This window comes from Notamacropus eugenii, chromosome 2 (genome assembly GCF_028372415.1).
Source record: "Notamacropus eugenii isolate mMacEug1 chromosome 2, mMacEug1.pri_v2, whole genome shotgun sequence".
Classification (NCBI taxonomy): Eukaryota; Metazoa; Chordata; class Mammalia; order Diprotodontia; family Macropodidae; genus Notamacropus; species Notamacropus eugenii.
The window spans coordinates 474,382,778-474,399,789 of NC_092873.1; the positions used below are offsets into that span (position 1 = coordinate 474,382,778).

General features: G+C 36.3%; 1 protein-coding gene across 7 annotated transcripts in view; it reads right to left on the minus strand.

The window, feature by feature from the left end:
* The window catches only part of DNM3 (dynamin 3), a 626,037-nt gene that overhangs the window by 411,990 nt on the left and 197,035 nt on the right, over nucleotides 1-17,012 (minus strand). For all 7 annotated transcript variants that reach the window (XR_011975664.1, XM_072648609.1, XM_072648608.1 and 4 more), the window contains exons 5-10: nucleotides 14,618-14,716; nucleotides 13,915-14,075; nucleotides 12,567-12,709; nucleotides 9,224-9,359; nucleotides 6,877-6,944; nucleotides 2,560-2,698 (exon numbers count right to left, since the gene is read on the minus strand). Coding sequence is in view for 6 of the 7 variants with exons in the window: in XM_072648609.1 (XP_072504710.1) it covers nucleotides 2,560-2,698; nucleotides 6,877-6,944; nucleotides 9,224-9,359; nucleotides 12,567-12,709; nucleotides 13,915-14,075; nucleotides 14,618-14,716 (746 nt within the window). In the remaining variant the exon portion in view is untranslated. The remainder of the gene's footprint in view (nucleotides 1-2,559; nucleotides 2,699-6,876; nucleotides 6,945-9,223; nucleotides 9,360-12,566; nucleotides 12,710-13,914; nucleotides 14,076-14,617; nucleotides 14,717-17,012) is intronic.

The following is a 17,012-nucleotide window of genomic DNA, read 5'->3' on the forward strand; positions in this document are numbered from 1 at the left end:
CTCATACAACTCCTTAAGACTTACTTACTAAAAGCTACAGGTGGGATGCACCAATGAAATCATAGATGTCTGACATATTGATATACATACAATTCAGCAAGGCAATGTTAGCATGAGTTGTCCACTAAAATATACAGAATTGGATATTAATTACAATAGTATTATCCTATAATCCTGCCATTAAGAATGGACCAATGGACAGAGCGTTGGACTTGGAATGCATGTGTTTCCTTCAATCATGAAAGACATGCAGAACAGAGTCCATAACAAAGAGGGATAGCCTATAAAAGGCGAGGGATTCTAGATGCTCCTGCTTATAGAGGACATTGTGCTGACTACACCAACCATGCATCTTCCTCACAGAGTCTTATTGACACACCAAAAAATTCAGTCTAACTCTCCTCATAAAAAAAATCAAATGAAAAAGGAGTGTTTCTCATCCCAACCACGACTGATCAACCACAATAGATAATTGAAAATATCTTGCCAACAGACAATAAGCTAGTCCCAGAACTTGACAGAAGGAAGACAAAGGGTTAAGTTGATTTTGAAAACTGCAGAATTCTTTGAATGGTCCTAGTTTCTCCCTGAAAAAAAATAAACACCTGGCTTTTTAATGTTTTCTTCTGATGATGCTATTTGGGAGTGAAACAGGAACCAATTTACCCACTTTCTGAGGTATTAAAATTGCAGGATGAAAAAGGCACTGGAAGGCTATGTGGTAGCCATTATTAGGTCAAAGCATAATACCAAGGAAAAAATATACAGGATATGTCATGCAAATGATTATTATCAGAGAATTGTACAACTGGAAAAATGGGTCAGTCATAGAGAGAGAAGGAAAGATGGCCTTAGAGATAGCCCACATATTCCACTGATATTCACATAATGTCAAGATACATAGGAGAAGGACCAGAATATCAGTGACAGAAAGTATTTGGTTGTCACTCAATCAATGTCTCTATTATGTGCCAGTCAGTCTAAATGCCTACCACATACCAGGCATATGTGGATATAAAGAGAGAAATGTTCCTGGCCTCGATAAGCTTACTTTTTATCAAGTGTAACATGTACATATATAAGCATATGTATTTTACATACATATATGTACATACGTATTATGTAGATATATAATATAAAGTATTTTGGGGTGGATGAGTTACTAGCATCTGAGAAGGTCAGGAAATGCTTCATATAGAAGGTGGTGCATGAGGTGAACTTTGAAAGGAACTAGTGATTCTGAGAGTCATTGATCAGGAAGGAGTACGTACCAGTGGTAGGCTTAGACTGTGCAATAGCAGAGAGATATTAAAGCAAAAAGACCCCTGAGGCAACTGAGTTCATTAAGCAGATAAATGACATGGTTACACCTACATTACAGGAAAAATCACTTTGGCAGGTATGTGGAGGGGAGGACTTGAGAGGGAGATCAGTTACAATTTTCTAGGTGAGACATGATGAAGACCTGAACTAGGGTGGTGTCTGTGGGAGAAAAGAGAGCAGATGATAGGGAAATAAATTCTACTTTATGAAAATTTACTTTCAGTTCTCAATTCTCTTCCTCTCCCGTTCCTCTCCTACCTATTGAAAAGGGAAGAAATATGATACCCATTATATTTATGGGCAGCTAGGTGGAACAGTGAATAGCATGTTGGGCCTGAAGTCAGGAAGACTCAACTTTCTGAGTTCAAATCTGGCCTCAGTTATTTACCACTTATATGACTCTGGGCAAGTCATTTAACACTGTTTGCCTTAGTTTCCTCATTTGCAAAATGAACTGGAAAAGGAAATGATAAACCACTTTAATATTTTTACCAAGAAAATTCCAAAAGAGGTCATGAAGAGTCAGACATGACTGAAAAAATTACTAAACAACAAACACATATGCAAAACATACTTCCACATTAGCCACATTGCAAAAGGGAGAAAAAAAGCAAGAAAAGAAAAGGTTAACGAAAATATGCTTCAATCTGTACTCAGGGTTTATCAGTTTTCTCTCTGGAGGTAGACAGTATTTTTCATCATGAGTCCTTTGGAATTGTCTTGGATCACTGTACTAACTAGATTTAAAGAACTACACGAACAAAGTTGTACAAGAGGATATGGTGAGGATGAATTGTGAACTACCCCACCGTAAGGAAACCAGAGTTCCAACAAAACGCTGAAATACTCTACCGCCTGCTGATTGGAAACTGACTAAACAGATATAAAAGCTTTGGCCCAGACAAGACAAACTCCCTCTCCTAGCCAGGGATGGGGATGGGAAAGAGCAAGGTGGCAGCACAATCTGAACTATGGAAAGTGATTTTCCATCTACTTCAGAAAGAAAAGCACAAGGAAATTAAAGTCTTCAAAGAAGTAACCACAATGATATATTTCCTTCTACTCCATTTTTCAGCATCCTGAAAATATATCTTTTTCCTGTCTCAAAGCATACCTATACATAGACGGTAGGTAGAGATGGAAAGTGGATACTGAAACAAATATTCCAAAGGATAAACATAACTTGAAGGTCAATAGGTCAACAAAATGATCAGAATGAAATCATTTTGAAGTTACCTTTTTGGTACATTTCTTTACAGTATTGATTAACTCCTGCATCACCAGGTCTACACTCTTCAGGGAAGGTCCTTTTAGCTTTACAATTTGTTTTTTAACTATTGCTTCAAAAGCCATATCTGGGGTAAATAATCCTGTCCTGTAAATAGAGAAAAACAGTGTATCAGATAATATTATTTTTTAATACCAAGACGCTAACCAGGTAAAGCATATATGGTCATAAAAACAAAGCATTTCAGTTTATTTCATCTATGATAATAAAAAAATACAAAACAATTTTTTGAGGCACATAATGATCTGTCACATCCACAGTGCTGTTGTCATTAGTTCTTATAGTTCATGTTGGATACCAATCTGTGAACTAATATGTACAAAACTGCAAAAGAATACCACTGCTTGAAAGTATCATTCAAAAGCTGATTTTACAAAAAAAGGAAAATGACAATTGCTGGAGGAAATGTGGGAAAATAGAGACACTAATTCACTATTGGTGGAGTTGTGAATTGGTCCAACCATGCTGGAAAACAATTTGGAGCTATGCCCAGAGAGATATAAAACTGCATATTCTTTGATCCTGCAATATCACCATTAGGTCTATATCCCAAATAAATCCAAAAGAAAGTGAAGGGGGAAGACTTATTTGCACAAAAATATTTATAGCACCTCTTTTTGTGGTGACAAAAAAATGGGAAACGGGATATCCATCAATTGGCAGAATGGCTGAACAAGTTGTGATATATTATTGTGATGGAATACTATCATGTTGTAAAAAATGACAAAGTGGATGGCTTCAGGAAAACCTGGGAAGATTAATGTGAGCTGATGCAAAGTGAAATGAGCAAAATGAGGAGAATATTGTATACAGTGACATCAACGTTATAATGACAATTGTGAAAGATTTAGCTAATCTGTTTAATCAATGATCCAAGACAATTTCAAAATACTTACATTCCAATAACAATGAATGAAAAGTGGTAAGTTTAGAATAGGAGTTAGGAAGCATCAGTCCCAAGAGAAGTTCTCCTACCACCTACTTATACATATATAACTACAACTGGGGTAAATATCCTTTGTGATCCTCAATTCTTCATATACAAAATGAGTAGATATAATTAGATTTTTTCTAAGATCTCTTCCACCTCAAAATTTAAGTTGTTTTGAGTTTCTCTCTCTCACTGTATTTCCCAAAAGCAACTAAGAAAATGCAAATTTGCTAAAATTTCAAGAATAATAGTGTAAGTTTAAATTCCTGGCTCAAATTTTAAATTTTTACAAAGGTTCCCATGCCATTGCTCCATGTTGCTAAATACGAAGACCACCAGTAAAGTAACCAAGCCCCATTTTTCTTGCCTCAGATGCAAGAGACATTGTACCAACATATTAATTTTCTTGTCAGTAACCTTGTATCAGTCAGTTATCACTTATTAAGAACTTGGTATGTGCTGAGCAGTGTGACAAGTACTGGAGATTTAAAAAAAAAAAAAAACAAAAAAAAACGGCGATAGTCCCTTCCCTCAAGGAGCTCACATTTTTCTGAGAGAGACAAAATGCCAACAATGAAGTACATACAAGATGGGCACAGGAAACTGGAGGTAATCTGAGAGAGGATATGCTAGCATTAAGAGGAACTAGAGAAGGCTTCTTGTAGAAGGTGGGATTTTCATGATTGAACTAGATACTTGTCCAAAGGGCTATTAGTCAACCGGTCCAGCTTCCATGAAGACTCAAGATCTCCCATCTACAATTTAAACATTGTAGAGTTTTCCCCCCAAAAGAGTTTTCCCCAAAAAACTTAAATATGTTCAAGACCTTAAACTCTGGCTATGGATATGGTCTGTATACAGATACTGTACAAGAGGACTAACATCCTAAAATATCCACCCAAATAAGTATATTCATGGCCAATGTCCTGGATTATGACAAAATAGAATAAAGGTGTGTCCATTTGTACATGAACAAGGCAGGAGATGTAGAGTTGGGAGCCCTGGGCCTGAATCCTACCTTGAACACATATTAGCTGTGTGATAAAGGACAAATAATTAACCTTTCAGTGCCTTAGTCTCCTGGTCTGTAAAATACAAATAATAATACCTGCAATACTGTTGTGAGGAAAATGTTTTGTAAGCCTTAAAAGAGTTATGTGTAAGTAAGACTTGTTATTGTTCCTATCAAAACACAAACATCCAAACTCGTTGCCACTGGGTTTCTTTTTAACATAGCTAAAATCATCATTGCATTTAGCATATTATCGATTTATTCATTCAATTTAAAAGTTAAATCTAATGTATTTTTTCAAAAATTCATAAAGCAAGATATCTTTGTATTTGCACAACTAATATTCAGAGGAGATTCAAGGCTTAATTTTCAATGGAATATTGAAGGAACAAAAGTGATTGGGTCTAAAATAAACCACAAAATTGAGGAGACACCTTATTCTTGTCAGGTGAAGTTTGCTGTGGAACAGTTAGGTGGGGCAGTGGATAAACACTGGGCTTGAAGTAAGAAAGGCTAGTCACTTCACCCCTGCCTGCATAAAACCAGAGAAGGAAATGGCAAACTATTCCATTATCTTTGCCAAGAAAATCCCATGGATAGTTAGTAGATAGGATCACAAAGAGTCAGACAGTACTGAATGACTGAACAACAAAAATAATAAGTTGACTGTAAGAAGAGTGAAAATATTTATATGGATCAAAAGGATTATTGATACAAAATCAAGGGCACTCGTAAAGTGGGTTTTTTGCTTTAGTTTTAGTTTTTCTTCAAAATATGGCTGGGGGAACTTCAAGCCTCTCAAGGTCAGAAAATTCTGGCATCCAGATTGGTCTTAGCCCCTAGGTGTAAGGGACAGATATTAATATGAAGGGTATTATGGTGGTACAATGGGAAGAACCCAGAACTGACAAATTTTGTCTCTGCCACTTACTACAAGTCACATTGTCTTATGAGCCTCAGCTTTGTCATCTGTAAAATAAGGAAACTGAATGAAATGAACACTAGGGCTCCTTTCACATTTAAATCTGTATTCTAAGGATAGCAGAATAAGCCAAGAATCTATAGAGCTTGTAAAGGCCAGAGGGAGAAAAAACAGGTCTAGAAACAAGAAATGTAGATTTTTTTAAAAAAATCAAAAGGAATCCAGATGCCGAGAGGGGCCTTGGCAGAAAATCAAATTGAGACAAGATGACTGATCACTCATTTGACAAGCATGTATTCAGGCCTTTCTAGAGCATCAAAGATCTCTTGCTGTGTCCTTACAGTAAAGAATGAAAAGCAGATTTTATCTGAGAGTTAAAAGGCTTGAATTTTGTTCACAGTTGTACCACTGACTGAATATACTTTAGAAAACTATTATCTTCTCTTTCTTCAAAACTCATCACAGATCTCACTCCCTGCAGGAGGCCTTTCCTGATCTCCCCTTTCCAAGTGCTGCTTCCTTTCCCTAGGTTACCTCCATAACTATGACTATTTCCTTGTGGTCTTCTTTATTTGACCGTGAGCAACTTGAGGACAGGGATCTAATCTTTTTGTCTTTCTTTTTATCTCCAGTGCTGAGCACGGTGCCTGGCACATGGTAAGTTCTTAATAAATGCTTAATGACTGAATAACTTACTTTATCCAAATTTGGATATTTCCAAAATGTGTGTATTAGAATCTGGTACCTCTAAAAGATAAGCAGATTATATACACATACTCAGTCTCAGGCTCCATTTGGAAGAAAACCATTGTCTATGGTCAATTCTAATTGAGAGTAGAGAAGATAATATTTTTTTAAAGTGTCTTTGAAAAAGTCTCTTTATTTGATTTTGGAATACAAACACATGGTTAGACACATATGTATATATAAAATGATTGCATATTCATCCCTTCAATTTCCTATCCCTAACTTCTTCCAATTTCACCAAGATCAAAAGTTGAGACTGAATAAAAAAGTTGCAAAGAGATCCCAGATCATCTGAAATAACTAACAAAACCGAAAACAGAGCTTATTCATAGCATATGATGACACTATGATCTACTTTGTTAGAAGACTACCCATATTGATGAAATTTGAGATTTAAGGAAGTATACAATTCCTTTACATCACACCTCTGTGCAAAAAAAAAAAAAAGTAATTAACATATGCCCATTTTATAAACAAGGGTAATTGGTTGCAAGAAAATAAAAAGACTATATAAGATGTGAAGAGTATCATTATAGAAACTAGAAATAGGATTTCCTTTTAATGACTCCTGCCTTTATGCACCAGTTACAAACATATGTTCATTTCACTTTGGCAACAGTAACTGAAGGCAAGGAGATCCCTGTATCACTCACCTGATACCATGAATGTTTTTGATTGCATAGCTTATTTCTCTTCTCAGTTCTTTCTCATTAAACTCCATCTAGGAATACAAAATGAGGCATGAATATATTCTGCTTAGTTCCTTTGGAATAATAATACAATCCAATATTAAATAACAAGCAAGACTTAAATGTGTTGTTCAGAAATTTAAATCCATGATTCTCATCATCTAAAACCAGAAGTTCATAACTTATTTACATTAAAGTCAAGGATGAGGGCAGAGTGCTTTGCGTGGCTAGAAAAGACTATATTAGTAACTCTATTACAAATAAGGGTAGAGTTACCTTGGGATATAAGCATTACCTAGACTTGGTATCAAATACTGCCACTGACATTTACTAGCTATGCCACCTGAACAAATCATTTAACCTGCAGGCAACTCCCTAGGATCTCATCTACTAATTCATAGATGGATTAAAATGCACATTAGCAGAAAAAATTTCAATACAAGGGACTTATTACACTAAAGAAATCACAAGTTCTTTTCTTACTAGCATACAAATAAGAAAGGTTATTTCAAAAGATCCTACCAATCTCTTATTTTTTCCTCTGACACTTATTTTATTTACTCAAAACATTAAATTGAAGAAACCACATTATAACCAAGGGATATCACCTACCATTTATTTTCAGCATGTCTAAGAACAATGACTATCACTTCTTGGTAGCCATTACAATTGCCTGTGAAAATGGCACCGATAAATGAAATATTTGAAGTTTCTTTGTAAAGGTAGTCAGTGGAGACCCAGATCTTCTCTAAGGTCATTCATAGCTCTAAAAATCTTTATAGCCTTTAATTTTGAACTCTTCCTCTACTGGACAGATTACTGTAATAAATTCTTTCAATAAATTCTTTCCAGGCCTCTCTAATTTTTTTTTATTTGACACAAAAGCTAAAATCAACTGGAAATTTTCTAAATTATATACTTATGGGTATTAGAACTTGAAGTAATCTCTGAAGCTCATGTGATCTAGCCTTCTGCTTTCAAGCAAGCAAGATATTATTATTCTCACTTGACAGATGAGGTAACTGAGGTCCAGAGACATTAGAAGACCTCAAGGCACAGTGGAAAGAGCATTGGATCTGAAAAGACAACAGCTTAGTTTGAATAAAGGACCTCATTTTGGCATGGATTCAGACTCCCTGTGTGACCTCAAGCAAATCCCAGATCTCCTCTGGGCCAAAGTCTACTCCCCCATGCAATTATGTGATTAGAATTATGGTCTTGAAGGTCCCTCCCAGCTTTAAGTTTGATTCTGATATTTACCTCAAAGGCAAATAAATAGCAAATAAGTAAATGGAAGAGTTTATATTTAAACCTGAAGTCTTCTGCCTCTTACTAGAGGTGTTTCCACCTCTAGGATTAAGAATCTGTATTTCCTTAATTATAAGAGCAGGTGATTGAGTATAGAACAGAGGAAGTACTGGCCTTGGAGTTGGGAAGATCTGGGTTCAAATTCAGCTTCTTGACATTTATTAGCTGAATACCAATGGGCAAATCATTTAATATTCCTGAGACTGATTTTTCCCACATGCAAAATAGTGATTAAAGTGGGTCTAATGCCCATGCCATTGGATTGTTGTGAGGCCGATATTGATAATTGATATATTTACATTACTTTTAACAGCATTCTCAAAGTCAAATGTTTAGTTTAGATACTGAAAGGAAAACAAATGTGTAAGCTATAACTTTAAAATCTAAATGAAAATTAGCTTGTTTCCTTCACTAACTTCTTAAGTAAAAGGTGTTTTAATAAATGTTTGTTGAATTGAAACCCAAAGATAATCTTTTATTCTTCTAACTTTAAACTGATTAAAATTTTCATTGGAAAGATTAAGATCTAAATTAAAAAATTGCAAATGAAAATATAAAGTTTTTTGATAAGCATTATACAGTAGCTGAAATTAATATTGTGAGTATTACTACTATAATTTGGAATTATACGTATCTAATGATTCCATTTTTATTTAAAGCATTAAAGTTCTTTTTATATAAAAAAGGGAAAGAAAAGAAAAATATGTGACAGTCTGCCCCAGATCACTAAGAGTTTTGATCTTTTGAAAAAAATAAACCAGTAACTCTTAAAATAAGAACAAGTCTCATATAATACCAAATGTGAAGGGAAACTATTAATATAGGTAATAATTATCAAGATGTAATATTTCCCCTTTTTCTTTTCTGTAATAAGTGTCTCATTAGGAAACTCAGCTGCTGCCCTCTTTTGTTTTCAAATAATCCTTTCTCAACAGTGATTCTGACAGCAGCTAGAAGAGAAAAGCCAGAGAAGCAAGAAATGACTTCCAACACATACACACACCTTTACAATCTCAAAAGGGAATCGTTCGTGGAAAATGAGGTTTATTTTTGCACCACCTGAGAGCTCCAGTGTATCTACTTGATCTCCTGATCCTTCAATTCTCTTCTCAAAATCCACTGAAAACTGCTGAACCATCCTATAATATTAAATAAAAAAGGTTTGTCAAAATTTCTAAGTTGAAGAGTCTTCCTTATCTGAATTGAATTTTACTACATTTATTCCTAGATATTCTTTTCCTAATGTATTTAGTGGCACCTACTGGCAAAATTAAGAATGCATGCTTTTCAGCTCTAAGGAAATACAGAATTACACATTTTATATAACACAATTTAAAGTGACATAAATACTTCAAATTCCTACATATCATTAAATTAATTCTGTCCATTTGTTTAGAACTGGTCAAACTATTTAAGTAATATTTCCATTTTCATAATAGTAAGCAGACAGCCTATGAGATTATTTGGTCTCTCTTGATAAATTCAATCACTTGGTTCCTATGAACTTCATCTTGAAAGTTCTGGCAGAACTGGCAGATATTAATTGCTAACCCACTATTAATGATATTTGGAAGATCACGGAAATGATAAAGATAACTCAAGGTTAGAGAAAAACAAAGATTGTCCTAATTTTCAGCCAAAAAAAAAAAAGGAAGAGGGAGGGGACAGAGACTAAAAACTATGAGCCAGTGAAACTGACTTTAATTGCTGAGAAAATTCTAGAATGGATCATTATAGAGATTATTGTTGAAAATCTGGAAAGAGAATCAGCAATTATAAAGATCAACTTGGCTTCATTGAGAATAGAGAGGTCTTAGCAGACTAAACTTACTTCCTTTTTTCCATGGTTAGATTAGTAGAGAAAAGAATGTGGACTAAGATAGAACCTTAGGAAATAAGCATCTCTAGGGGGTATTAAATGAATGATGATTCAACAAAGGAGAATAAGGAAGGTTAGATCTCCATATATTATCCTGCAGGACTCACCCCTCCTCTGAACTTCCTGTGATTGTGGAGGGCACCCAGTCTCCCAGTCTCAGTCAGTTAGGCTCACAGCCTCACTGGCATCCTGGATTCCTCACTCTTCCCCCAAACCCAATCAGTTGCCAAATCACATACAGTTTTTCTATACAATATTTCTCATACACTTCCCTTCCCTCAATTCACACAGCACCCCTCATCACTTCTCACCTAACTTGTAGCAATAGCCTTCTACTTTGTCTCTCTACCTCAAGGAACTCCCCAGTCCAATCCAGCTTCTAAACCAGCTTCTAAAGTGCTTCTATCTAAAATATAGGTCTAACTTACCCCTCCACTCAATTAATTTAAATAAAGGGAATGCCTCCATATTGTTTCTAGGAACAAATATAAACTCCTTCATTTGGCATGTGAAGCTCTTCACAAGTGGTCCCTTCCTGTCCTAATCTTCTTTCCTATTTCTCTCCCCAGGCATTCCACAGTCCAGACATACTGGTCCACTTTGCCATTCCTCACGTGTGGCTCCATCTTCTATCTGTGTGTTTGTGATGGCTGTCCCCACGCTGGGAAAGCACTCCCTTCTAACCTGGCTTCCTTTAAAACTCAGCTCAAATTCCTCTTTGAAAAAGGCAAAGACTTAATTTTCTCTTTTCCTAGTGATTAGGCAACTGTCATCTATTCAGCACGCATCCCGTCCATACACCTTCATGGACATTTTGTCTCCCTCATCAGAACGTAAAGTCCTTGAAGGCAGGGACTGTCTTTGCTTTTGCTTTTTCTTCCCAGAGCTTGGCACAGTGCCTACCAATATAAATCTGTGATAGATAAATAGTTGTGGATTGATCAAGGGCATAAATGAGACAGCTAACACTGTATGACAGTCTGATTCCAATTCCAACATAAAAGCCTACTTTCATTTCCTTGCTTACTGGAGATTATCATTATAAAATGTAAAAACCTCTTTCAAAAGTGTTATAAATTTTTAAAAAACGGCACCCTTTGATTCAGCTTTAAGTCTTGATTCTACCTTATGATCTCTCCTTTTTATCCCATCTCTCCACTTACAAGGCCCCCACCATAGTTCAGGCCCTCATTACCTCTCATCTACAACAGTCTCTGAACTGGTCACTCAGCCTCATTATCTCCCCATTCTAATTCATCTTCACCTCTCTAGTCCCACAACTACTAAAGTGATCATCCTAAAACATAGGTCTATAATACTGACACTTCCTATACAATGTACATTTATTAACTCCAGTAGATCCCTATTGTTTCTAGGAGAGAAAAAAAAATAATGGGCTCTGTTTGGCATTTAAAACCTGTATCCATCTGGCTTCAATATTTTTTAGACCAGATTTATCACAAATTAGTCTCCTCTATGTATTTTACATACATACTATACTGGCCTGGTTAGTGCTCTCCATACTCAATATTCCATCTCCATGCCTTTACATAAACTGAAGCTATGACTGAAAATCAGTCCCTCTTCAACTACATCTCTCTAAATCCCTAGTTCACATCAAAACTAAGTTAAAAAGCTGCCACTTCCTATACAAGGTCTTTCTTGATCCTCCAGCTATGAGTGCCCTCCAAATCATTCTGTATTTACTTTGTATCTGTATGTATGTGTGCATATATAATTTACACACATTATATATAGATACATATACATGTGTATGTACATACATACATATATGTGTGTATATATATGTATGTGTAGACAAAGGCTATGAGAATGTACAATTTCTGGAAAGGGCTATAAGTCTGGAAAATACATTGATTGGGCAAGGACTCAACTATACAATGCTGTGTGTGGAACAGCATAGCTAAGTTCAACAAAGCTCATAACTAGAGGATTGGCCACCAGGTGCTGAAACGCATTTGGTCACAACACCTCCTGAAACCATCTTCCAAGACTTGGAATGGTTGCAATCAGGATCACAGAAAGGAGAACACACAACTAAAAAATTCAGATCTCTTGGGAAGTTATTGCAATCCTGAAGAATCACTCTGCTAAAATAATTACCAATGATATTTCTAAAAATTATTAACATGTATATTTTATACTTAATCCATATTCTCCTGCAAGAGCATTCCTACTTATAAAGCTCAAAGACAAAGACATGATAGCACAACTAGTATTAAGCCTGTTAATTAACTGAATCAAATGATCCAAATTACAACATAAAATGGAGAAACAAAATAGTTAAGAATATAATCACACAGTGAGGGTAAATATCTAAACATCTAAAGATTAGGAAGTTCCAAGAGGCTCACTTCTGTACTAACAAATGACAAGAACAGACAGAAGAAGTCAAAAATCAAACTAAAAAGATGTTTATGAACAGGATAGGACAGTGACAACTCACTGTAGCAGAGCTTTTGTCTTTCTTGTAGGATCTTCTGGCTTGAAGTTTTTGTAGGCTTCTACTTCATGTTCTATGGAGAGTAACTGTCCTTGGAGCTTGCTCCTGAAGCTTGGCAAGGTATCTCGGATATGGTTAGTAAGTTGCTAGAAAAAAAGTCATAATGACAATGTATGGATTAAAATTATATATCAAGGTGAAAAAGAATGATGCGCTATTTTCATGATCATTTAAACTGTGAAAATATCAAATATGCCTTGTTACATGTGAATATAAGGGGACGTCACAATTGGGGTGTACTTTGTTGATTTGGTTCCCTTTAGGATGTTTTGTGTTCTCTGACTCTAAGAAAACACTGTGATTTCAAGATGGAGTTTTACATAGTGCATTTTCTGCAATAGTAAAGTTCAATCACACTGTATTCCTCCTCATCCCATGTTTCTTATCAATAAATCAGGTATTTACTAAGTACCCACTGTATGCCAAGTAACTGGTGGCACAGTGGATAGAGCTCTGGGCCTGTAGTCAGAAAGACCTGAATTCAAAGCCAGCCGTAGGCACTAAAGAACTGTATGACCATGGCAAGTCACTTAATTTCTGTTTGTCTCAGTTTCTTCATCTATAAAATAATAATAATGATAGTACCTACTTCCTAGATATGCTGTGTGGATCATATTAGGTAATAATTGTAAAGCACTTGGTACACAGAAAGCATTACATAAATAGTATTATTATCATCATATCTTTTTTGTATGTAGCTGTTGGTCTGTTTTCTTTCCCAATTAGACTGTGAGTTCTATTGGAGCTGGAACTGCTATTTGTCTTCCTATCCCCAATGCCTACTCAACGCAAGGCCCACTGCACGGTAGGTGCTTAATGATGGACTTATCAATTTAAATAGCACGTGCCCTTTGTCTCAGAAATAGTTCTATATGTCAAAATTACAAAGACAAAAAGAGGCAAGAGACCCATGTGTACACAAAATGTATTTATATTAGTACATTTTGTTACAGCAAAGAACTAGCAAAAAATGGGGAAGCCATCAATTGGAGAATAGTTGAGCATACTACTGTGCTATAAATAAATAATATACAAATGGGACAGCTTCAGAGAACTCTGAGAAGATTTTTATGAACTGATGCAGAATGAAGTAGGACCTGGAAAACAATTAATATAACAACAAACTCTAAAGGCAAACAATTGAGATTTATTTAGGAATTCAAATCAGCCACAATGACCCACCAGAATTTCTGGGGGCTGATAAAAATATTATTTACTTTTAAAATTTCAGCATATAATTTCTCTAATAACTGAAAGGGTGCATATTTAAAGCAAATATCTTGATATTCACCTGATTTAGGACTTTCTGAAGATGTGGAGTTCCCATTCTATCAGCAATGTGTCTGTAGCCTGGGTGGGAGAGAAAAAATTTTCTTTCTGCCAGCAGAGCTGCCTTAATGTCCTTCTTTCCATCAATGTCTTTTTGGCTTCTGTTTACTACACCCACATAACCTAAAACAAGCAACACAAATGCAACTTTCAGGGTCCAGGATTTAATTAAGCATATCTGACTTGGATAATGTTATTTTGGGGAGAGGAGGAGTAATATCACATGAGTGGATCTTTTACTTCAAAGAACAATGAATTTCAAATTGATTCCCAGGCTATTAAGTCTCTCTGAAGTTCTGTAATACAGCTATGTCCATTTAGCAATTAAAAAATTAGAAAAAAAATCAGTTAAGTGACTTTATTATTATCATGAATTCTTTCCCAAATTCATATACCCTCCATTCAATCCTCTTCCCTTTTTTTTCTTTCTTGTTCTCTGTTTGGAAATCTAAAGAATACTTCTCCCTCTGGATCATTTTCAATACATCATTTAGATGTATTCATTCAACTGTAATAAAGACCAGACCCACACTCCAGAAATGACCAAGAGAAGTCTTAAATTTTTCAGCTGAAGAGACTGCATTAAAATTGGCACTACCAATAGTTGCTCCAACCCTTTCTGTTCCTTACATTGTCAGGTGACACTTGGGACATTATGGTCTTACCCCTTCGAAGAGGAAGCAATTTGTTCTCTAGAACATCCCTTGCATCAGTTCCTTCATCCATAAGATCTAGTTTGGTGATGACTCCAATAGTTCTCAGACCTGCATGATAAACAAACCACAACAATAAACCATTTCTAGGGAGACAAGCATGTCATACAGGAATCTCTCCAAGCAAGCTTTGGTAGGCCAGACCTTCTAATGGCAAGTTGAGCACATCCCTCTTCCCTCATTTCAGAATGCATGCCTTCATCATTCCTGGTTCTACCTGTATAATTTTGACCCTTCTTTTTGTCACGATCTTTTAAGTTCCCTACTTTCATTCTTTCCTCTTTACATTACTGTCACCTTACAGCCTAATAAGAAAGCTTTGAATTCATAAATCAATGTTATTTCTCTCATTGGAAAAAAAAGGAAAACAAACTGTATCATCAAATACTTGTTCCTTTATATATGTCAATGCATGCCCACCTCGGTTTTAGAATGGAAATTCTATAAGGGGAAGCATTGTGTTTCTATATTTTGTCCTGAGCTATATCAATTATAAAAATAGCAAATATAAATATACCATCATTAGGCTGAACGAAAGATGATCTTTATTAAAAATAGATTATGCTCGTCACTACTCACCAGAAAAGAGATGTGTATCATATTTCTGACATTTAGTGGGTTTTTTTCATTATGTGGAATGTTTTGCCATTTATAAAGCTCCAGGGTATAAGTTCCTCAGAATTTGCCCTATATTCATGAACTCGATTAAATAAAAATTTATTAAGTGCCTATCAGTTATAAGGCATTATTAATAAAAGGAAACAGGAACTTACATTCTAACTGGAGGATACAACATGTACATAGATGAGTAAACAAAAGGTAATTTGAAAAGAGAGGGAGAACTAACAATAGTGGGAGGAGGGAGAGATCAAGAGGTGGTATCTGAACTACAGTTTGAAGGTTCCAGCTGAAGAATTTGCCACACGTTCTCCATCTCCTAACCTTGGGTGACTAACAAACACTTTCAACTTTGCTTCCCATTGCCTCTTTCTCCTTTTCCCCTCCTGGCTAGACACTGACCTCCCTACACTAGACCTATTCCACCTTCTCAATGGTGGTGGTCCAATCATCTCCATGTTCCAATACTCTCTGAATCAGACATTTCAATTCACTGTAAGAACTCCTAGGGTAGACTTCTGAGTCATGAAAGCAAGATGAAGGATGAGATATTTTCTCTGAACCCCAGAACCCCTAAAACTTCTCCAAAACAGAAATTATGCACCAATGATAAAGTGACTTTAGTTGTCTCTGCAGTGTCAGACACTCAAGAATCCAAAAGAAGGGAAGGTAAAACAAAACAAAATAAAAATGCATGAGCTCATTGACCCCCAAGTTCACTCAACACCTCTCCCTAACTTCCCATGCAATGGGCAGCAAGTTTACACTAAAACTTCCAAGGATCTGACACAGGCTAACACCAAAACTCCCCCCTCACAGTCCAGTTTCCCCTCCCTCTTTACAGTATTATGGGGACCCAAGCATCAGGCTGGCTATAGAAGTTTGGCTGGTCAGCAACAACTATCCAGTGACCCCAGCTATGTAATATCAGCCCTGCAGAACTCTGAACAGCCAGTGCCAGTGTAAACAACCTTGTGGCACTGGTAATGCAATGTGAACTGTCAGCCACAGTCAGATAAATAAGGAACAGAGGGAGTGGCACAGTATACCAGGATAGGATACCCTGTAGGGGAAAGGGGAGAGGTGAAGAGAAGTTCAGTACTCTAATAAGTCTGAGGGAGAAAAGCATCCAGATGAGGCCATTTCTGACCAGCTAAAAGTCACGGTATTATTAATGTCTTTTTGCTTAATTTGAAGATCTTTTCTACCCATTAATAGACCCATGTGATCTGTTTAAATCACATGGAAGCCTAAGTCATATGTGGTGGGAGGAGCTTGCTGAATGGGTGGAACAGGAAGGGTGGAGCAGAACTGGAAGGTGGTGAGAATAGTTAGGGTGGAGGAGCAAGGATGCAGAATTACTATTGTATTTGCTTGTGGAAAGACCTGGGATGGGTAGGGAAGGTTTGGGAATGGCTTTGTCCCCTGCAGTGCTAAAGAGTATTGACTTCTTGGTTACTACAATGGATTTGACTTTCTGGTGTTGGGATTTGGCTTTCTGGTGTCTGAATCAATGTTTTTCTTCTGCCTTCTATAGAGAGAGTCTACTATATTTTGTGATTCAGAACTACACCAGCACATTGCTGTTGGTGATGTAAATATTGCCCTGGCCATACAGTCACTCAGGGCAGAGACCCAGGCTAGTGAACAATGTTATGCAGCAGAGGAAGAGACTGAGACACTTTGAGATGTCACCCCAAGGAAACCACCAGGAAGGGGACAGAGTCAG